This window comes from Schistocerca nitens, chromosome 4, assembly GCF_023898315.1.
Source record: "Schistocerca nitens isolate TAMUIC-IGC-003100 chromosome 4, iqSchNite1.1, whole genome shotgun sequence".
NCBI lineage: Eukaryota > Metazoa > Arthropoda > Insecta > Orthoptera > Acrididae > Schistocerca > Schistocerca nitens.
Genome location: NC_064617.1, coordinates 343,422,511 through 343,445,958, shown reverse-complemented (window position 1 = coordinate 343,445,958; position 23,448 = coordinate 343,422,511). Strand labels below are relative to the sequence as shown.

Below are 23,448 nucleotides of genomic sequence, written 5' to 3'. Positions count from 1 at the left end.
CAGTCAGAAAGAGAAAAAATTATCAATTTCAAATAATATATTAAAACTACTCATGGAAGTGCACATCGGGATTATTCTCATGAGAAACGAAGTAAAATTGTTACTTATTATCAAGTTATAATTTATTCAGATATGTTTTGTAGACTAAATTAATTATAAATTGTTCCAAAAAATTATCTCACAATGAATGTGAAAATAGAGATTTCTTTCCAAGTTTTGTTAGATTTTTCTTAAAGATTGATTCAACTGTTTTTAAAGATGTTAGTAAAAGACTAAATACTGAGTTTTTAAAGACATGCATCCTTATGTAAGAAACATGGCATTTTATACAGTGTTCATTTCATATTCATACTTGTATATTCAACATATAAGACCACTTTACTTACTTCCTTTTGGAGCAAGTATATGTATGTTCCATCACTTGAAGAAATTCTTGATAGCACTTTCATATCTGTATGAAGACTATCAGTGTTTGAAAGTAGAATCATGAAACCATCATGTTTCATTGTCACACTTCGTTTCTGATCTAAACTATCAGTTAGCACTAGATCATAATCATTTATTTTTGGTTTACTGCAGACAGTTATTTCTGTACCAAGTTTTGTGGCTTCTTCTGTAGAATTTGTCTCACAAATCAGATATAGTTTCGCCTAAAACATATTGACATATGTTATTATTCATAAAACTTATAAACTTCCACACATACACACAGTTTATTTAGATCAGATGGTGGACTTAAATGACATGATAATGAAATAGTTCCACAGGCTTCTGCCTTCACGTAAAAATGTGCAAAATTAAAAGACACAATTACTGGCCAATATTTACGTTCAGGAATTGAAATATTTACTACTGCTGACACAAACATAACAGTACCATAGCTTTTGGAACTGTTAGTACTTTCTTCCTTGGGAAAGAGAGGGGAAGGTTGGAGAAGGTTGAAAAGGAGGGGCAGATATCTCAGATGCCAGGATGAGAGGGACACAAATGTTGTGGTGACAAGGGGAGGCAAAGATCTTCATCTCTCTTTGTCCTCAAAACAGGTGGTATGCTCTCATTCCAGGATCTGAGTCAATTGATCTTCCTGCTCAACCTTCCCCAATACATCCCTCCCTCCTCCCCAAGGAAATGGTGTTAGTGAAACCAAAAGCTAAGGTAGCATCATGTGTTTTTATGTGTGTTTGTAAGAAGTACTATTTCATACCTTCTCATAATTTTATAGTCAATAATTGTATTTTTATACAAATCAACCCAGAACTGGACTAAAACATTTAGAAAAATCATGAAAAAATACAAATTTTACAGTAATTCTGCATGCACTGCTTCTCCTAAATACAAGGTCAGCATCAACCACTGAGCCATGTGATTAAGCTGTACTCAACTGGACTTTAAGAAATTGTAAAGCATGATTACGTCTTCTTGCCAATTGTCTTGCCACTTATGTTAAAAAGTTATCTAGGTATTTTTGAATTTTTCAAACAATTTCCAGTTGGTTTTGAATGTCATAAATCTGTTATATTTTACCATTGTTTCTTTCTTTCTTCTTATTTATTTTTTTAAAGAGAAAGTTATTTCATGATTCACAATTTGCTCTATAAGTCAGCTATTTATCAGCTGGAGAACATTGTTCTCAACACTTTTCAGTGTATTATTATCTTCAGCGATAGGCATTGATGTTATTCTTACATGTTTTCTGATTTTGTTTACCAACCTCCCACTATGTCATCATCATTGCTTTGTCTTATATCTTTGAATCCAGCAGTGAGTTTCCTTAGTACATATGCTACTCATTTTCCTATTCTCTATTTCATTTTCATCGCCACAATCACCATTAGAATTATGTCTTTCATACCAGTCTGTCTTTTTGTCTGTGTTAGGCCTCAAACCTGATGTTAATTTCGTTTTCAGATATCTAAAAACTTTAGTTCTGAAAATTTTATACAGTTCAACAAAAGCACTCAGGGCCATTTGTACTCTTTTACAAACTTCTCTTGCATATACGAAGGTGGTTCGAAAAGTTCTCGAAATCACCATGAGACGTCAGCACTAGTGCAACGAGTTGTTCACATGATATTCATTGGACTGTTGCCGGTAAACAAGTGCTACATCAGTGCTCTTGGAAGAGAGCTGTGGTGGTGACGTGGCTCTGTGGCCCATCTAGTGATTTGTGAAGATGGAAAAAAAAACGAGATTTGAGCAGTGATTAAGTACTTTGTAAAGAAAGGTGTGAAAGCGTAGGACATTCATGCCAATTTCCAGAATACACTGGGCGACTCTGCTCCTTCATATTCAACTGTTGCCTAGGGAACAAATGAATTTAAATTAGGTTGGGAGACCTTAGATGATGATGCGTACAGTGGTCGGCCAAGATGTGTCACTCACTACAAAATCATTGCAAAGGTTCACAAAATGGTCTTGGAGGATTGCTGATTGAAAGTGCGTGAAATTGCTCACACTTGCCAGATGTCATCTGAAAGGGTATATCACATTTTAACTGAAGAGTTAGAAATGAAAAACTTATCTGCAAGATGGGTGCCGCGACTCTTGACGCTGGATCAAAAACGCATGAGAATGGACATATCAGAACAATGTTTAGCCTGTTTTAGGAGAAACAAACAAGATTTTTTGTGCCAGTTTGTGACCACAGATGAAACTTGGGTGCACTACTATACCACAGAGACAAAACAACAGTCAAAGCAGTGGAAAAATGCTAATTCTCTGACATCAAAGAAAACAAAGACAATTCCGTTGGCAAGAAAGGCCATGGCATCAGTGTTCTGGGATGCGAAGGGGATTCTGTTTGTAGATTATCTCCCTGCTTGGCAAACAATTACTGGAGAATACTATGCTAACCTCCTGGACAAATTGCAACAAAAGACATGCAAAACAGGGCCAGGCTTAGCAAGGAAGAAAGTCATCTTCCATCAAGACAATTTGCACCTGCACACGTGTGCCACCACCATGGCAAAATTAAATGAACTAAGGTATGAATTGTTGCCACACCTGGCTTATTCACCTGATATGGCCCCATCAGTGTTGCTCTCTTCCCAAAACTGAAAATTTTTCTTGGTGGAGGAAGATTCACTTGAAACGAAGAATTGATAACTGGAGTTGACAACTATTTTGCAGGCCTGGAGGAAACTCATTTTCAAAGTGGGATCAAGGCACTGGAACATTGTTGGACCAAGTGCATTAATCTGCAAGGAGGCTACATTGAAAAACAAAAAAAGTTTCAGTGATGTTAGTTCCTTTTGTTCTACTCCGTTCCAAGAACTTTTCAAACCATCGTCTTATCAAGTTGTCCTCAACTGCTCTAAGCATGAAAACTCATCATTTGATTGTACAGCTTCTTTCTTAATTTGTAAACTTTTCTTTTTGTTATGTTGCTTTTATATTATTTTCATCTTACTTTAAAGTGTGTTGCATGAATTGCAAAGTGCTAAAAAAACAATAAAAGTCCTAAAAGCAAGGACTAGAAAGTAAATTAGCTGAAATAGAAGTTCTATTAACTGACTATCTAAAAGACATTAACATACTATGCATAAGTGAGCACTAGGTAAAAGAAATGCAAGCGTCTAGCATAATTATTCCAAATTTTGAAATGATTAGCAAATTTTGTAGAATCAACCATAAAGGGGGTGGGACATGTATTTATGTTAGGACAGGGGTAGAATCAAAAGAAATTAAATGTAAACTAAAATGCATAGAAAAAGATTTTGAATACAGTATATGTGAGCTAACCAAATTAAAAATTACTATTGTGTGTTTGTACCGATCACCACTGGGCAACTTTGCCATTTTTATGGAAAACCTTGAGGGACTGCTGAATGAACTTAAACATAATGTAATTGTTCTTGGTGATTTTAATGTTAACTTTAAGAATGATTGTAGTAAACAACAGCAACTGTGCAATCTGTTTTTGTGTCATAATATGATGGCAACTGTAAATGAAATTACCAGATGCAGAAATATGTCTGAAACTATAATAGATCAAGTATTTATAAACAAGGACAAGTGTGAATATAACACTGAAGTAATTGACACTGGTTTCTCGGATCACAAGGGTATGAAATTGAGTTTAAATGTCACATCTTACAAGGACCCTGTTATCAATAACAATTACAGAGAAAGGAGATTTATAAAAGATGACAGCATAAGAATTTTTAATTACATTCTGGAAAATAACAACTGGGGTAGTGAATGAAGTGGTGATGTCAACAGAAAGTTTGACTCATTCCTTGAAAGCTACAAACACTGCTTCAATGTTGCCTTTCCTATAAAAAGAGTCAAAACTAAACATAAAACCAAAACATGGGTTACACAGGGGATTAGAAAGTCATCAGACACTCTCAGAAAGTTAACTGAATCAGCCAGGAAGAATGTAGTACTGAAAGCACATGTGAAATGTTATAGAAGCCTGTACAAGAAAGTAATAATTGCAGCTAAGAAGCTTGATAATGATACCTATATTGAGAAAGGTAACAACAAAATGAAATCAACTTGGGAGGTAATAAATAAAAATATAGGTAGACACAAAAGAAAAGATAACAGCTTTGTCATTAAAAGTGGGGGTCAAACTGTTAAGGACCCACTTCAGATTGCCAACATATTTAATGAACATTTCACGAAGATAGCCATAAATTTAATTCAAACTAAATGCAATTCCAATAGCAAGGTAAAAATACCCATGAATGACATGAAAATGTTCCTTTATCCAGTAACTGATTCAGAGGTACTAAATGCTATAAATAAGTTAAAAAATAAAATGTCATGTGGGTGTGATGGGATTCCTGACAAAGTCATTAAGCAAAGTGCAAGAAACATAGCCTCGCATCTCACTGAAATTATTAATGAATCTTTTAAGACAGGGGTGTTTCCATCAAAACTTAAAATGTCTACTATAAAGCCACTTTACAAGAATGGTGATAAATATGATGTTAGTAACTTTAGGCCTTTATCAATGTTGTCAGGTTTCTCAAAAATAATAGAAAGGATAATGTATCAGAGACTATACAAATTTCTTATTAAGAATAGAATATTGGTTAATGTGCAAAACGGTTTCTGTAAAAATAAATCAACTGAAACAGCTATCTTCAATTTTTTGCAACTTGTTCTAAATTCCATAAACAGAAAGGAATTAAATTGTGGATTGTTTTTAGACTTATCAAAGACCTTTGATGTCATCGACCATAAGTTACTGCTTAGGAAGTTATATGCCTATGGGATACGTGGAGTTGCCCACAAATGGTTTGAATCATATCTGTCAGACGTATCAGAAGGTGGAGATAAGCCAGGCAGATAGGACATATTCATCAAGATTCGAGAGAGTTTTGTATGGAGTACCCCAGGGATCTGTATTAGGGCCATTACTGTTTTTAATATTTATCAATGACCTACCAAGTCAACTATCTGAAGCAGAGGCAGTACTGTTTGCTGATGATACAAGTTTGTTTGTTAAAGCAAATAGTGAAGCTGACTTACAGGAAAAAGTCACATTAGCAACAGACGAAACAGACAGATGGTTTAATGAAAACAGACTCATTGTGAATACCAAAAAAACAACGTGGATCAACTTCAGACATATTACAAATAAAATAAAAACTAACCTTACAGTAAAACTGGGTAAGTGTAAGATTGAACAAGCATCATACACTAAATTCTTGGGAGTATGGTTTGATGAACACTTAAGATGGGAAAAGCATGTAATATCATTGAACAAAAAATTAAGTCAAACGTGTTATATACTTAGAATGCTTAAAAGCTCATGTAATATTAAAACAGTGTTATGTGTTTATTTCTCATTCATGCACAGTTTATTAAGATACGGCGTACAGTTTTGGGGGAACATCAGTCTAACAAAACACTCATTTAGACTACAAAAGAAGGCACTCAGAATAATAAAAGGTATAGGATATAGAGACTCTTGTAAGCAAGCTTTCAAAGAATTAAAAATCATGACACTACCATCTTTATACATATATGAAAGCATATGTTTCTTAAAAGAACACGAGGAATTTTCTACATTAAACAGAGAATTTCACAACTACGAAACAAGGAATAGGAATGATTTCCACAGAGAAATTCATAAAACAGCTATGTATCACAAAAGTGTACTATACCAACCCAAAATCCTCTACAGTGCTCTCCCCAAAGAACTAAAAATAATACCAAAACTGTACATATTTAAAAGAGAATTAAAAAACATGTTATTGAGCAATAGTTTTTACAGTATTGAAGAGTTTATGAATCGTTGACAATAAAAGTGCAGTTAATATTTCCCTGACATAATAAATATGTGTAATTGCTCACATTTAAATACTTGCTGTTTCTATGAAAGTGTGAAACAGCGTTAATGTAAGAATGTAAATAATCTTTGAGGTGAGAATCACTAACCTTTTTTTTTATATATTTTTATGTTAATGTTCTAAAAGTTCTATTAAAATTGTAATGTCTAAGTGACAAGTAAATTCAATTACAAATTTTCATGTATATGTATTTTAAATTGTAATGTTTATTGACAAGTCCTGTGTCATTTCGATGATGTACTACAAGGACGCTAATAAATTGAATTGAATTGAATTGAACTGATTTTCTTGCACAACATCTTGAACATGACAAAAGTCACCATATGCTGGGTTCCATGACTGCTTCCAACTATTCGAAAGGCTCATCAAACTGAAGTAGTTGAGGGAAGGTTTTGGCTGTATCGAGACAATAGAAAATTTTTTGGAAATTTGAGGTAAGGTCTTATGGGACCAAACTGCTGAGGTCATCAGTCCCTAAGCTTACACACTACTTAATCTAACTTAAACTAACTTATGCTAAGAACAACACACACAGACACATCCACGCCCAAGGAGGACTCAAACCTCCAACGGGGGGAGCTGTGCAGACTGTGACAAGGCACCTCCGACCACTCGGCTACCCTGCACGGCTCAAGTCAATAGAGATAATTGCTTTAGTCAGGAAGCTGTCCAAGAGAATGTTGTTGCTCCATAACAACAACCCTACTTATTTATTCCTCAGATGAAGAAACCATTGCTTGGTGAGCATTTCCAGAACGGCAACAAGTTGTATTTTGACAGGGGACATTTACTGAACAGCTAAAAGGCAGACTTCTACAACTGAGGTCTGTGCTATGTTGTTCATTGCTGAGGACCATGTACCCCATTGAAGGGTCAATATGTAGACAAATTCCATCACCAACTTTCATAGCTACAGATTTGTTTTTCAAGGTCATAATGACAACTTTATGACTAATTCTCATGATTACACAGGTACACAGCACACACCTACAATGATACTGATTATTTAACAGGCAGTTACCCAGGCTGGCTGGATGGGTAAGAGAAAAGGAGTGTAGCAAATGGGAGAGGTATGAGTGTGTGGAGCAAGAAAAAGTTAGGTAGATTTTGGAAGGCAGGAGAGGGTGACATGTTGCTCTCAGCATCAGTACCAAAATTAGGATTGAATTAAAGGGCAATTGTCAGCAGACTGAGAAGGGAGGATGTGAGACAGAAGAATATGTAGATGACATTTACAGGAACCAAAGTACAAGGGCTGAACAGGGGACGCATAGGATGGAAAATCACTGAAGAGGAATGGAAAAAATAAGGTGTATGAATAGATTTAGTGTAAATTTAGGCCAAGGGGATAGCAAGAATGGAAGGTGAACTGGAGGGATATTTCTTACCTATGTAACTCAGAGGAACTGCTGCTCTAGAAGTGAGGAGGGGAAAGACAGGGAGGGAGTTGCTCTAAATGAAATGTATACAGACGCAACTGTTTAAATAATTGATTTTTGGAATGTGGTATGTTCAGCAACTGGGAGAAACATCTTCATCAACTAAGTAGTTAACCATATGGGTAGCCTAGTTTGGCAGTGAGCATGCTTCAGGTAGACAGCTAATTTAACTTTCATACTCACACAGAATACTGCACAGTAATTGCAGGACAGCTGTAATATCATATGGTTGCTTTTGCACATGGCTATACCTTTGATAAGATAGGAAATGCCTGTGACTGGACTGCAGTAGAAGATGGTGGGTTGGTGTATGGTGCAGGACTTGCACCTATGTTGCTACAGCAGAATGACCTGTTGAGGGCAAAACTGTGAGTGGGGATGACATAGGGATGGATTAGGATATCACATAAGCAGAATGGGGTTGTTGTTGTTGTTGTTGTTGTTGTTGTGGTCTTAAGTCCTGAGACTGGTTTGATGCAGCTCTCCATGCTACTCTATCCTGTGCAAGCTTCTTCATCTCCCAGTACCTACTGCAACCTACATCCTTCTGAATCTGCTTAGTGTATTCATCTCTTGGTCTCCCTCTATGATTTTACCCTCCACGCTGACCTCCAATACTAAATTGGTGATCCCTTGATGCCTGAGAACATGTCCTACCAACTGGTCCCTTCTTCTAGTCAAGTTGTGCCACAAACTTCTTTTCTCCCCAATCCTATTCAATACCTCCTCATTAGTTATGTGATCTACCCATCTAATTTTCAGCATTCTTCTGTAGCACCACATTTCGAAAGCTTCTATTTTCTTCTTATCCAAACTATTTATTGTCCATGTTTCACTTCCATACATGGCTACACTCCATACAAATACATTCAGAAACGACTTCCTGACACTTAAATCTTTACTTGATGTTAACAAATTTCTCTTCTTCAGAAACGCTTTCCTTGCCATTGCCAGTCTACATTTTATATCCTCTCTATTTCGACCATCATCAGTTATTTTGCTCCTCAAATAGCAGAACTCCTTTACTACTTTAAGTGTCTCATTTCCTAATCTAATTCCCTCAGCATCACCCAACTTAATTCGACTACATTCCATTATCCTCATTTTGCTTTTGTTGATGTTCATCTTATATCCTCCTTTCAAGACACTATCCATTCCGTTCAACTGCTCTTCCAAGTCCTTTGCTGTCTCTGACAGAATTACAAAGTCATCGGTAAACCTCAAAGTTTTTATTTCTTCTCCATGGATTTTAATACCTACTCCAAATTTTTCTTTTGTTTCCTTTACTGCTTGCTCAATATACAGACTGAATAACATCGGGTATAGACTACAACCCTGCCTCACTCCCTTCCCAACCACTGCTTCCCTTTCATGTCTCTCGACTCTTATAACTGCCATCTGGTTTCTGTACAAATTGTAAATAGCCTTTCGCTCCCAGTATTTTACCCCTGCCACCTTCAGAATTTGAAAGCTAGTATTCCATTCAACATTGTCAAAAGCTTTCTCTAAGTCTACAAATGCTAGAAACATAGGTTTGCCTTTCCTTAATCTAGCTTCTAAGATAAGTCGTAGGGTCAGTATTGCCTCATATGTTCCAACATTTCTACGGAATCCAAACTGATCTTCCCCGAGGTTGGCTTCTACTAGTTTTTCCATTCGTCTGTAAAGAATTCACATTAGTATTTTGCAGCTGTGGCTTATTAAACTGATTGTTCGGTAATTTTCACATCTGTCAACACCTGCTTTCTTTTGGATTGGAATTATTATATTCTTCTTGAAGTCCGAGGGTATTTTGCCTGTCTCATACATCTTGCTCACCAGATGGTAGAGTTTTGTCAGGATTGGCTCTCCCAAGGCCGTCAGTAGTTCTAATGGAATGTTGTCTACTCCCGGGGCCTTGTTTCATCTCAGTCTTTAAGTGCTCTGTCAAACTCTTCATGCAGTATCATATCTCCCGTTTCATCTGCATCTACATCCTCTTCCATTTCCATTATATTGTCCTCAAGTACATCACCCTCGTATAGACCCTCTATATACTCCTTCCACCTTTCTGCTTTCCCTTCTTTGCTTAGAACTGGGTTTCCATCTGAGCTCTTGATATTCATACAAGTGGCTCTCTTTTCTCTGAAGGTCTCTTTAATTTTCCTGTAGGCTGTATCTATCTTGCCCCTAGTGAGATAAGCCTCTACGTCCTTACATTTGTCCTCTAGGCATCCCTGCTTAGCCATTTTGCACTTCCTGTCGATCTCATTTTTGAGACGTTTGTATTCCCTTTTGCCTGCTTCATTTACTGCATTTATATATTTTCTCCTTTCATTAATTAAATTCAATATTTCTTCTGTTACCCATGGAGTTCTACTAGCCCTCATCTGTTTACCTACTTGATCCTATTCTGCCTTCACTACTTCATCCCTCAAAACTACCCATTCTTCTTCTACTGTATTTCTTTCCCCCATTCCTGTCAATTGTTCCCTTATGCTCTCCCTGAAACTCTGTACAACATTTGGTTTAGTCAGTTTATCCAGGTCCCATCTCCTTAAATTCCCACTTTTTTGCAGTTTCTTCAGTTTTAATCTACAGTTCATAACCAATAGATTGTGGTCAGAGTCCACATCTGCCCCTGGAAATGTCTTACAATTTAGAACCTGGTTCCTAAATCTCTGTCTTACCGTTATATAATCTATCTGAAACCTGTCAGTATCTCCAGGCTTCTTGTTTGTATACAGCCTTCTTTCATGATTTTTGAACCTAGTGTTAGTTACGATTAAGTTGTGTTCTATGCAAAATTCTACCAAGCAGCTTCCTCTTTCATTTCTTACCCCCGATCCATATTCACTACTATGTTTCCTTCTCTCCCCTTTCCTACTACCGAATTCCAGTCACCCATGACTATTAAATTTTCATCTCCCTTCACTATCTGAATATTTTCTTTGATTTAATCATACATTTCTTCAATTTCTTTGTCATATGCAGAGCTAGTTGGCATATAAACTTGTACTACTGTAGTAGGTGTGGGCTTCGTGTCTATCTTGGCCACAATAATGCGTTCTCTATGGGAAATGGAATACTAATTCTGGTGATAAGTGTAATATTTTGAGTAGGAGACCCTTTGTCTCAGTTCACAAAAAGGAACACTCAAGCCTTCATGAAGAAAGCCTTTGACTGTTTCAAGGATTACACACTATTGGGTAATTGCATTCCCCAGGTCAACTATTACATTATTCTGGTAAAATTACTTTCTTTTGAGTTAGTACTACATCATCTGCAAATTCATATGGGCTTTCTCAATATAAACCCATATACATGTATGAGAAGACTATGATTTAATATGATGTGATAATTACAACACAAACTAGCTGTTACCTGCAGCTTTGCCAACGTGCATGTAGGGCAAACATATTACACATATGTCCACCCTTTGTTCTCTTTGCTCATTTCCTCCACCTTCCTCACTTTCTTCCCCCCATCTCCATGTCCATTTTATCCTCTCCCCTTTCTCTTTGAATCTACTCCACCCCATTCTTACTGGCCATTGCCTTCTCGCTTTTAATACCCCTCTCTCCCTATCCATAAACTGACCTATCTCTCTGCCCATCTCCTCCTCTGCCCTTTCTTTCCCATCTCCTCCTCCCTCTTTCTCTGCCCATCTCCTGCTCCACACCCTCTCTGACCATCTCCTGCTCCAACTCCCACTGCACATCTCCTCCTCCTTCCTCTTTGTCCTTCCCCTCCTCTTTCTCTATCTGACTGTCTCATCCTCCCCTCTCCTTGTACATTTCCTCCTCCATCACTGTCTCTCCATACCTTCCTTCTCCCCTTTCCCTGGCCACTCCAATTCCCCTTTATCCTCTGCCCCCTCTCAGTGCAAATCTCATCCTTCCCCTCCCTATATCTATCCCCTCTGACCCCTCTACCTGTTGTTCTCCTCCTACTGCTACCTCTGCCCATGTCTTTCTCCTCACATATCTGTCCACCTCACCCTCCCCTTCTCTCTATCCATCTCCTCCTTCCCCTCTCTCTGAGCCTCTCCTTCTCCTCTCCTGCCCACCTCTTTTTCTGTCCATCCTCTGCCCTATCCATCTCAACTTTTCCCCAACCATACCCATCTGTCCATGTAGACCCTGAAAAATGCGCCAATACAGCAGACTGATATTACACAAACACAACATGGTTATTGCACAGAGTAGCCTACAGGTCTTGAGAACTGTTTTTTGCCCCTGATGTATAAGCTGCCATGCAAAGCAGGTCAATAAAGTAGGCCAATACTACTCCAACACAACACACCTGTTGTCCAGGCCAGCCTCAATGCAGCAGCTGGAAAACTGTTTCTTCCCACAGAGTTGTAGGCTGCTGTGCATAGCAGGTCAATAGGCAGGCTGATACTATTCTCACATTACTGTCAAGCAGGGTAACCTATATGGCAGGGCGAGTAAACCACACAGAGATGATACTCATGAAGTTTGCTGGGAGGAGATCCTGGACTATCACACACACACACACACACACACACACACACACACACACACACACAATCTGTTCTATATACACTGAAGTGCCAAAGAAACTGGTATAGGCATGTATATTCAAATAAACAGATATGTAAACACGCAGAATATGGCACTGCAGTCGGCAACGCCTATATAAGACAACAAGTGCCTGGTACAGTTGTTTATAGTGAGAAAGTGAACAAAAGTTATAGTTGCATGGTGAAAAATGGAACATACGTACATTATAACAGTGAAATAGTGAAGCTAAATGAACGTGTATCAAGCCTGCAGTTAATTTTAGAAGTACTAAGGTGGGACACTGTGCATTTAGAAAATGAAAATGCCGAACTGAAAAAGGCGCGTAATATCCTGATCGCCAAAGCAAGTAAAACAAGGAACTGGGAGCACAGGACTAACATGATCACGGAAAAAAGAAGCAAAAAGGTGATAAATACAACAAATGGAACAAACCATGGCAGTAAAAGCAGTTTCAGTGTCCTACCTACAATAAACGAGTGCTCTGAAGTGGATATAGGCCTAAAGGCAGAAACAACAAGGCAACATATGTTTACTAGGCCAGAAAGGGTTGGTCGTGTGAAACCCAGAGACTGTAGAATTCCTGTGGTAACAAAAAACTGTTTTCATGCACTAGATTCAGATATAAATGTGGAATCCATGGAAAACTGTGATGACAACAACACGCCGGAATCTATATAGTGACAAGCACATGAGCAGAAACTTCCGCAATAAACGTGAAGACAAACTCAAAGTGAAAATATTCTCTGATAGCCATGGATGTGAAATTGCAAAAATACTACGTTACAGTCATTGTATACAAGCAACAAGTATTGTCAAACCAGGTGCACCCATCCAAGAACTCATTAGAAACATAGAAACTGAAAATGATCATCATATTGACGTCATAGCTGGAGCCAATAATGTATATAAAAACGACCTCCACAGTGCAACACGAAACCTTGAGGCAATACTAAATTCAACAGAAGAGAAATCAGTTTTTGCAGTCGGAATTCCACATAGGCTTGACCTTTTGGAATGGTCATGTGTGAACATGGAAATCATAAAAGCAAACAGGCAATACTCAAAGATTTGCAGGGCCTACCAAAATGCATATTTTATAAGCATGGACTCTTTGCAAAGAGACTGTTACACGAGACATGGCATGCACCTTAATTACAGAGGCAAGAAGATTCTGTGCCAAAACATCAGCATGATACTGAAAGCATCTGACAACCAAGAAGTAATTGCTGCTCTTCCAGTTCCTTGCTTGATGCAAGCAGAGCCTGAAGAAATGGTTACTTCTATTGCAGCAGTAGAGGTGGAAGCAGCAATTGTACCTATACGCATAACAAACGCTGCAGCAGCAGTACCTAGAACACTTCATCTACAGGATTCAACAGCAGCAGAAGATGAAGCAACATCCAAATCTCCACTGTCACCAGTTGCCACAACAATGCCTACAGCAGCAGCAGCAGCAGTACCTATCACACTTCATCAGCAAGATTCCACAGCAGCAGAAGAAGAAGCAACAACCTTATCTCCTCAGTTACCAGATGCCACAACAGTGCCTCCAAACACCATAGCAGCAGTTCCATCAATTTCTGTAGTAGTAGCCTCATCTACAATATCATCACAAGGAGGGAAGAGTAGGCATACAACAGTAGATGTGCTACCACTCTAAGTGAACAATTTTTTAGTACAAGGGAACAAGAGGCAGAAATCCAAAAGATAAGCCTTGTAAAAGGTTTGAAAACCAATCACCATAGTGTTCAGTGTGTAAGCAATAAGAGCATGGATCTTAAAATATGTTACCTTAACGTTCAAGGACTGAAAGATAAAGAACTTATCATAAATGAGTTTGGTCTTGATAACCAGCCTGATATTTTTTGTCTGAGTGAACACTGGGCTAATGGGAATGAACTTGCAGTTACCAAAATTGAAAATTTTAGTATAGTAAATAGCTACTGTAGGAAAGAGCACATTAGAGGTGGTGTGGCAATTTATTCCAACCAGTCACTCAATATGATGATCACCAAATTAGACCTAAATTCCTTGTGTGATGAACAGCACTTTGAAGTTACGGGTATAATCATCAATAGTCATAAGCTAATAGTAGTATCCATGTACAGATCACCAAAGGGAAGCATTAACATATTTTTAGAAAAAATGGACATGTTATTGAGTGAATTAAGTAATATTAAATGGCTACACTATGATATTGCAATAGGAGGTGATTTGAATGCTGATTTTGATGTTACTAAATGTAAGGGTAGTGTTGCAGATCTGGAAAACTTACTAAGACAATACAATTTACATCATGTCAATAACAGGTCCACAAGAAACAAAGCCTGTTTAGATAACATCTTTGTAAACTTCAAGACCACTGAAAACACATCCGATGTTGTAGTGTCCCCATTCTCTGACCATGACTCTGTATCTCTAAATTATGCAAGTAAAATTCCTCTCAATAGGAGCAATGCAAACAGAATGTCCCAACAGTTGGTGATTACCAGACCTGTAACTGAGGATAAAATTAACACATTTCATAATTCCCTTGCTGACAGAGACTGGATGTCGATGGACATTACACATCAAGTAAAGACCTGCCAGCCAAAATAATATTTGATAGATTTTTTAATGCATTCTTGACCCTATTTAACCATAGTATTCCCATAAAGAAAATCAAGATAATGGACAGCAGCCACAAATCCATATCTCAAAACAGACAAAATATCTGGTACACTACACAGCTGACAGATCTAAAGAAACAAGTTTTGTTACTGTACAACATATACAATAGTATGAAGTCTGACTATGGCAAATCAGTCTATGTGGAATGCAGGAATGAATACAAAAAAGACATCCTCCAGGCCAAAAAAACCTACAATGCCAACAGCATACATAATTCCATCAATAACTGCAAAACCGCTTGGAAAGTAATTAACAGTGCTGCCACAGATACTAAAAAAGACAAAATTAATATCCCACCTCAAACATTCAATGAGTTTTTTATTAATTCAGTGAAAGAAATAGGAGACGCAATTATCAAACCAGACATTAGTCCATCAGAGTTACTCTCCCAAAATTGGGGTAGACAGTCACTAAATACAAGCATGCTAACCTTCTCCGAAGTATCGCCTAGATTTGTACAAGGGGTCATAAAACAACTGAAATCATCTGATAGCGTAGATATATATTGCATATCATGCAACCTACCAAAAAAAGTGTGTGATTGCATTCTGTACCCTTTAACCCATTGCATAAACAAGTGCTTACTTGAGGGATAGTTTCCTGATGAGTTAAAACTGCCTAGGATCGTCCCAGTATACAAAAAGGGAGATAAAGGCTCTCCATCTACTTGCAGGTCTGTTTCAATAGTACCCGCATTCTCCAAGGTAATAGAATGCATCATGTACCAACAATTATCATCTCACTTTGAGAATCTAGGAATAATTAATGCTACACAATACGGGTTTAGGAAGAATTTGTCGACCATTGATGCAATCAACACGGTAGTCAGTTACATCCTCAAAGTTTTTGAGAACAAAGGCTTTGCTCAGGTCTCATTCTGTGACTTAAGCAAGGCCTTCGACTGTGTTGAGCACACGCCACTACTAGAGAAACTAGAATTCTACAGCATCAAAGGAAACAGTCTCAGACTATTAAAAGCTTATCTCAACAACCGTAAACAGGTAGTTTGTGTTGGTAAGGAAATGTCAAACATAGAAAATGTTAAAGTAGGTGTGCCTCAGGGATCTGTACTGGGCCCCTTCCTGTTTCTGATAATGATCAATGACCTCACCTCATTTATTAGATCCACCATTGTATTGTATGGAGATGATACGACTTTTCTTCATAGCAGTAACAATCTTAATGATCTTAAAACCTGTGCTGAAAATGCACTCACTCATGCAGCATATTGGTTCAGAGCAAATGGTTTCCTGCTAAATGAAAATAAAACTCAGCAGATAATCTTCACTCTAAGAGACAAGCCACTATCTGATGACCCTAGTTCTGTTAAATTCCTGGGAGTTTATTTAGACGAAAAGTTAACCTGGGGCCAACATGCAAACTATATTAGTAGTAAGCTATCTAGAGTAATTTATTTATTAAGTCAACTCAGAAATTGTGTACCTGAAACATACATCACATCATCTTATTTTGCATTTTTCCAAAGTATAATATCCTATGGCATTATCTTGTGTGGTAACTGTAGTCATATACATGACATCCTATTATTGCAGAAGAAAGCCATTAGGATAATTACAAATTCTTCACATAAGGCTCACTGCAAACCCTTATTTACTAAACAAAAAATTGTGACAGTAATAAAACTCTATATATACAATGTCTTAATCTTTACGAAAGAAGAACCTACAAGATGTGAAACGTAGAGAAAATGTATTTTCTTACAACACAAGAAGCATCAAACACATATACACGCCTTACCACAGATTATCAAAATCAATAAATAGCTATGAAGTCACAGGGCACAAACTATTTTATAAGCTGCCACATGCTATACAGGATCTTCCAGAATATATATTCAAAGAAAGACTGCATGAATGGTTTATTGCCCACCCATTTTATGATATCAATGAATTCTTCAACTGTAAAATGCAGTGATACAACAGATGACCCAATGTACATATGTTGATATGAATATAATAGAATGAAACATTCCACATGGGAAAAAATATATCTAAAAACAAAGATGATGTGACTTATCAAACGAAAGCGCTGGCATATCGACGTGCCAGCGCTTTCGTTTGCTAAGTCACATCATCTTTGTTTTTAGATATAATGTACATATATTGTAATATAAGCTAAAATATTTCAGTAGTCAGTACCTTATCACACTGTATTATAAATTGTATCTTCATTTGACATTGTCAATTGCTGTAATGGCCTAAAGACAATAAAATCTTTATTATTATTATTATTTATTATTATTATTATTATGTTAGATTGGTTACTGATGCTACAATGGCTGGTCATCAAGATTTAAGTGAGTTTGAATGTGGTGTTATAGTCAGTGCATGAGGGGTAGTGCTGAAGTGAGGATTTTCCTGTATGACCATTTCATGAGTGTACCTAGAATATCAGGAATCTGGTAAAACATCAAATCTCTGACATCACTGCAGCCAGAAAAAGATTCTGTGAGAATGGGACCAATGCCAACTGAAGAGAATCGTTCAACATGACAGAACTGCATTCCTTCAGCAAACTGCGGCAAATTTCAGTGCTGGGCCATCAAGAAGTGTCAGCATGTGAACCATTCAGTGGAACTTCATTGATATAGGCTTTCAAAGCCAAAGGCCCACTTGTGTACCCTTGATGACTGCATGACACAAAGTTTTACACATCACCTGGGCCCTGCAACAGCGACATTTGACTGCCGATGACAGGAAACATGTTACCTGGTTGGATGAGTCTCATTTCAAATTGTATCGAGCAGATGGACCTGTATAGGTATGGAGACAACCTCATGAATCCATGGACCCTGCGTGTCAGCAGGGGACTGTGCAGGCTTGTGGAGGCTCTGTAATGGTATGGGGGGTGTGGAGTTGGAGTGATATGGGGCCCCTGATGTGTCTAGATATGAGTCTGGCAGGTGACACATATGTAAGCATCCTATCTGATCACCTGCATTCATTCATGTCCATTGTGCATTCTGACGGACTTGGGCAATTCCAGCAGGACAATGCTCCACCCCACATTCCCAGAATTGTTACAGAGTGGCTTCAGGAACACTCTTCTGGGTTTAAACACATCCGTTGGCCACCAAACTCCCTGGAAAATGAATGTTATTCAGCATATCCGGGGTGCCTTACAACGTGCTGTTCAGAAGAGATCTCCAGCCCCTCGTACTCTTAGGGATTTATGGAGAGGCCTGCAGGATTCATGGTGTCAGTTCCCTCCAACACTACTTCAGTACCAGTTTCTTTGGCTCTTCAGTGTGTGGGTATGTGTGTGTGTGTGGGTATGTGTGTATGTATGTGTGTGTGTGTGTGTGTGTGTGTGAGAGAGAGAGAGAGAGAGAGAGAGAGAGGGGGGGGGGGAGAGAGAGAGAGAGAGAGAGTGAGTGAGTGAGTGAGTGAGTGTGTGAGTGAGTGTGTCTATATATCAGCATGTAAGATTTAACAGTGTTAACAATAACAGTCATGAAAGACATTGAACACAGAAATATTAAATCCATTCTGTTATGAAAAAGGTCACTGCTTACCCTAATCCATGTAGTTTCAGAAAACCATTTTGAAACTGCTGAACTATATTTAGCTTTATCATTCTCTGAGAAAACAGCAATTTTAAAGTTAGCCTGTTTAACACAATTTTCAATAAAAATTTGCAGACAAAGGCCAAGAGCTGTAACTGTATCTGTACAAAAATTGTGATATGGTACGAAATTTTGGTAATTGCACAATGGCTCTTCATTTGGTGACTGGCGTGGTACTGCTGCTGTCTCTGCACCAGAGAACTGCATCCCCTCACAGCCAACAGTTTTTAATGTTTCATCAACAATGACATATAGGACTTCACCTGAAATAAAGGAATATTTCTGTACATTGCACTTGGTATTAAATGATTACAATTTGTTGTACATAAATCATATAACATCATTGTTTAATTTCCCCTTAAACTGAAAGAATATCAGTTATGAAGTACACAGACAAAATATTATCTTACTGTATTATTAACAAATTAGGTGGATGCAGAGTCAGTACAGCTATAGAACAAACATAGAGAGGTGAAGATGCCAACCATGAGCCTGTTTGTGGACACAGTGGGGAGGGGGTCAATATTCCTGGGGCCCACCCACATGGGGGCCCAAGTCCTCAAGGGTTTGGACCCTCAGGGTGCTCAGTTGGCAAATATCAGACTAATATTGTAACATAAATTTTGCATCATATTTTATTTTAAAATGTTTCCCAAGATGGAAAACATGCATCAGTCATCGCTTCATAATTGTCAAGTCAGCAAAATTTACTTACACCTCCACCTACATAAGGCAGTTCACTATTATGTCAGCTGTTCTATGAATGAATAAAAGAATACATGCACTGTGCACTTTCTAATAGAAGAGTGTAAGTACATGGATGTCACATGTTGAGAGCTACATTATTAGCAATAATGGTGCGGTGTTTCTAGTGTCGTGTGACTATTGTTTGGAAGTGTTACTGATGAGCACTGCATGCTTTAAGTTGTTTTTAACAAGCCAGTATTTGAAGTCAATAAAAATTTACCAATAAAAATATTTTATTTAGAAACTCCAAATTATAGCACCCCTGACAAAGTAAGGTGATTTTTGCTGGATTTCTACCAGTTCATTTTTAAAATAGTGATTATAACTGAGACTACAAAAAATTGAAGAAAACTAGTTAATAGTACTGAAAAGCTGGTAGGTTTTTTCCATCCCTATCTTTTAGTTGTCTTCATGTCAGTGGCAGATAGGATCTGCCCAATACCAAAGTAAAGAATTACTGTAATTATGCTGACCCTGGGATTCCTCTGGTTATTCCTCAAAAATATCTTGCTGTTCCTCAAAAGATCACCATCCTCCCACACACCTGATATCTATCAGCTGCACGCAGACTGAGGGTACTACTGGAGAGTAGTAACATTGTAACATCTATTGTTTTGAACATAGCCATACCAAGAGCTGACTGCAGTGTGCCTCCATCCCTTCTCAAGACCTTTGAATTTTTAACATGAACAGCAATTTGTTTCACAAACTTTTGGCAGTTATGAGATTGGTGTGGAAGAGTCAAAGCTTGATTTAAGTGGTATTAACATTATGGAATTGAAACAGAAGTCTGCGGAATGAAGAGCAAAAAAGGAGAAAGAGAAAACAGTGAAACAAGTTTATTCAGCCTGGTAGTTGTTTCTAGCTCAATGTACAGTGCTAAAGAAAACAATAAAAACTAGTCACCTGATGTTCAAGCTGCAGGAGTGGTTGGTTGGTTGGTTGGTTTGGGGAAGGAGACCAGACAGCGTGGTCATCGGTCTCATCGGATTAGGGAAGCATTGGGAAGGAAGTCGGCCGTGCCCTTTCAGAGGAACCATCCCAGCATTTGCCTGGAGTGATTTAGGGAAATCACGGAAAACCTAAATCAGGATGGCCGGACGCGGGATTGAACCGTCGTCCTCCCAAATGCGAGTCCAGTGTCTAACCACTGCGCCACTCCGCTCGGTGCAGGAGTGGAAAAAAGTTCAAGCTTCCTTTGAAAATTACACTGAAGTTGAACCTGTAAATCTGTCTGGCAGCAACAGTTTGGTCTCTGCCTGAGATCAGTATTTGTTGGTACATTTCAAAAGTCATAATCGCTGGAAATACTGCCAACATACATGAACTAACAGTGGATAGCACTCTGTTATTTCCTGTGTGTTGATTCATTATACTGGGATTGATGGTGAGTGACCAAGAGCTACAATGCACTTTCATGAAACCTTGTTACTTCCATGTGACTTTTCTACAGCAGCAGATGATTGCCATGAAGCAGTTGTTGTTAAAACTCTACAAAATGGCCAAAACTTCTTTCCCCAACACCACCCTTTCCTTGCACAAATGTATGTCCTTCTTTCCCTTTCCTCACAAATCTTTAAGAAGCTGAGCTCACTGAAACCTTAACAGATTAAATAACTTGCCCCGCTTTCTTTTATCTCCATGACATTCCTGCTCAGAACTCATCAATAGAATTCAAAAGTCTTTGTGTCATCTGTAACTGCTGCCACCCTAGGTGATCTACCACCATGTTGAACTAAACTAGCTATTATGAAGTGAATAGTTTATTGTGAGTTATGTCTCTTTAAAAATATTTTGATGAAATCTTGCTACTTCTGTGTGTCTTCTCCACCACATCAAACGATTAGTATGAAGTATAAACTGATTGAGTTGCCAACACTGCAGGAAATTTTCCCATTGCACTGTTCCTCACACAGGGCATCCAACTTATTCCTTCCTCTACTCACTGTGCTCACCTCATCTCAGGAATCAAAATAAATTGGAAAAGCTACTCATTAGTGTAATCAGTTATTGAGTTAATTTCCATGAATGATGAAGCATGATTTATAAGTGTGGCCTAAATGTTGATGATAAGTCATTTTTTACTGAGTGGTGTTGTGCCACATAAACTCTGTCCAGGGCACCACATTTTCAAATATGTCCTTTGTAGTGATTGTCTTGCATTTTCATGTTTTTCATACTATAAAATGCTTTTTTTAAAGAGAGATTCTTTCAACCATTTTTAGTGAAATTTGCATTTTTAGGTCTTTTTGCCAGTTTATTCACATTATCATAAAATTTATTGTAATTAAGTCTCATTTCTAAAAGCTTGTTAATAATATTTATTCAAAACATACTGAAATAAAACAATGAACTACATTTATTGTGAAACTGCTACAGCTATTGCATCTAAGCTGAAAAAGTGCTGGACAAAAATGCCAACATCTGAGAAATCTCTTACTCTGAGGTACAAACTATTCCATAAATAAAAATGAGTGGGATTTAACTGTCAAATCTTCCTCACTTCAAGTGTGCTCCTATCACATTAACTGATCTTGAATGCAGAATTTCGATGTATAAAATCTTGTGGGCTAATAAAAGATCATTCTTCACATTTGACTGCTTGAGAATAACATAACAATTCAACTCAGACTAAGGTAAATTAAAAACATTACTTATAGTACTGAAGGCCCTTATCTGCATTTTAAGTTTATGCTTTACGCCAGACTGGATTCCGCTGCCAGAGACTGTGGTCATTTGTGTATGAATTGCATATATATATATATATATATATATATATATATATATATATATATATATATATATATATATATATATATATATATATATAAAGAAAGATGATGAGACTTACCAAACAAAAGCGCTGGCAGGTCGATAGACACACAAACAAACACAAATATACACACAAAATTCAAGCTTTCGCAACAAACTGTTGCCTCATCAGGAAAGAGGGAAGGAGAGGGAAAGACGAAAGGATGTGGGTTTTAAGGGAGAGGGTAAGGAGTCATTCCAATCCCGGGAGCGGAAAGACTTACCTTAGGGGGAAAAAAGGACAGGTATACACTCGCACACACACACATATCCATCCACACATACACAGACACAAGCAGACATTTGTAAAGGCCCACACACACATATCCATCCACACATACACAGACACAAGCAGACATTTGTAAAGGCCTTTACAAATGTCTGCTTGTGTCTGTGTATGTGTGGATGGATATGTGTGTGTGTGCGAGTGTATACCTGTCCTTTTTTCCCCCTAAGGTAAGTCTTTCCGCTCCCGGGATTGGAATGACTCCTTACCCTCTCCCTTAAAACCCACATCCTTTCGTCTTTCCCTCTTTCCTGATGAGGCAACAGTTTGTTGCGAAAGCTTGAATTTTGTGTGTATATTTGTGTTTGTTTGTGTGTCTATCGACCTGCCAGCGCTTTTGTTTGGTAAGTCTCATCATCTTTCTTTTTAGATATATTTTTTCCACGTGGAATGTTTCCCTCTGTTATATATATATATATATATATATATATATATATATATATATATATATATATATATATATATATGTGTGTCTGTGCATTGTCTATTTTTGACAAACACATTGTTGGCCAAAAGCTTATTTTGTGACAATCTTTTTTTTGTGCCTATGTGCAATTCAGCATCTCTGCTATATAGTGAGTAGCAACTATCCTTTTCATAACACCTGGTCACATTGATGTGAAATACAAGATGAGTACAAACAACTTAAGAATGTTCCACTATATGTGTAGGAAAGAGAGAATCTTATTACTGTTGATGCTGGAATGCTGTGGTAGGAGACATGCAAGAAGCTGAAGTGATAGGAAGGCATAGATTAGTAGACACAAATCAAATAGGAAAAAGACCTTTCAATTTCTGCATGGAAAACGAACTGATGATCACAAATACATTATTTCAGAACCACCCACAAATAAGTTATACATGGATAAAACTGTGGGGTACAGGATGCTACCAAATTGATTACATAATGGTCAGAAACAAAGAAACCAAATCAAGGAGTGTAAATCTGGTATATGTAGTGATCAGATCATAGTTGCAATGCAATACAAAATACAAGTGAAAGGACAGTGCAAATTCAAACCATCACTTAGGTCCAGTAAGGCAGACATAGAGGAACTAAGTGAAAAGTTTAAGCAGA

At 37.7% G+C, this 23,448-nt stretch overlaps 1 protein-coding gene across 1 annotated transcript in view; it reads right to left on the bottom strand.

The window, feature by feature from the left end:
• Window positions 1–335: 335 nt before the first annotated feature.
• The window catches only part of LOC126252298 (fatty acid synthase-like), a 199,155-nt gene continuing 176,042 nt past the window's right edge, over window positions 336–23,448 (bottom strand). The window contains exons 16-17 of the mRNA XM_049953180.1: window positions 18,476–18,789; window positions 336–650 (exon numbers count right to left, since the gene is read on the bottom strand). Of these exons, the coding sequence (XP_049809137.1) occupies window positions 336–650; window positions 18,476–18,789 (629 nt within the window). The remainder of the gene's footprint in view (window positions 651–18,475; window positions 18,790–23,448) is intronic.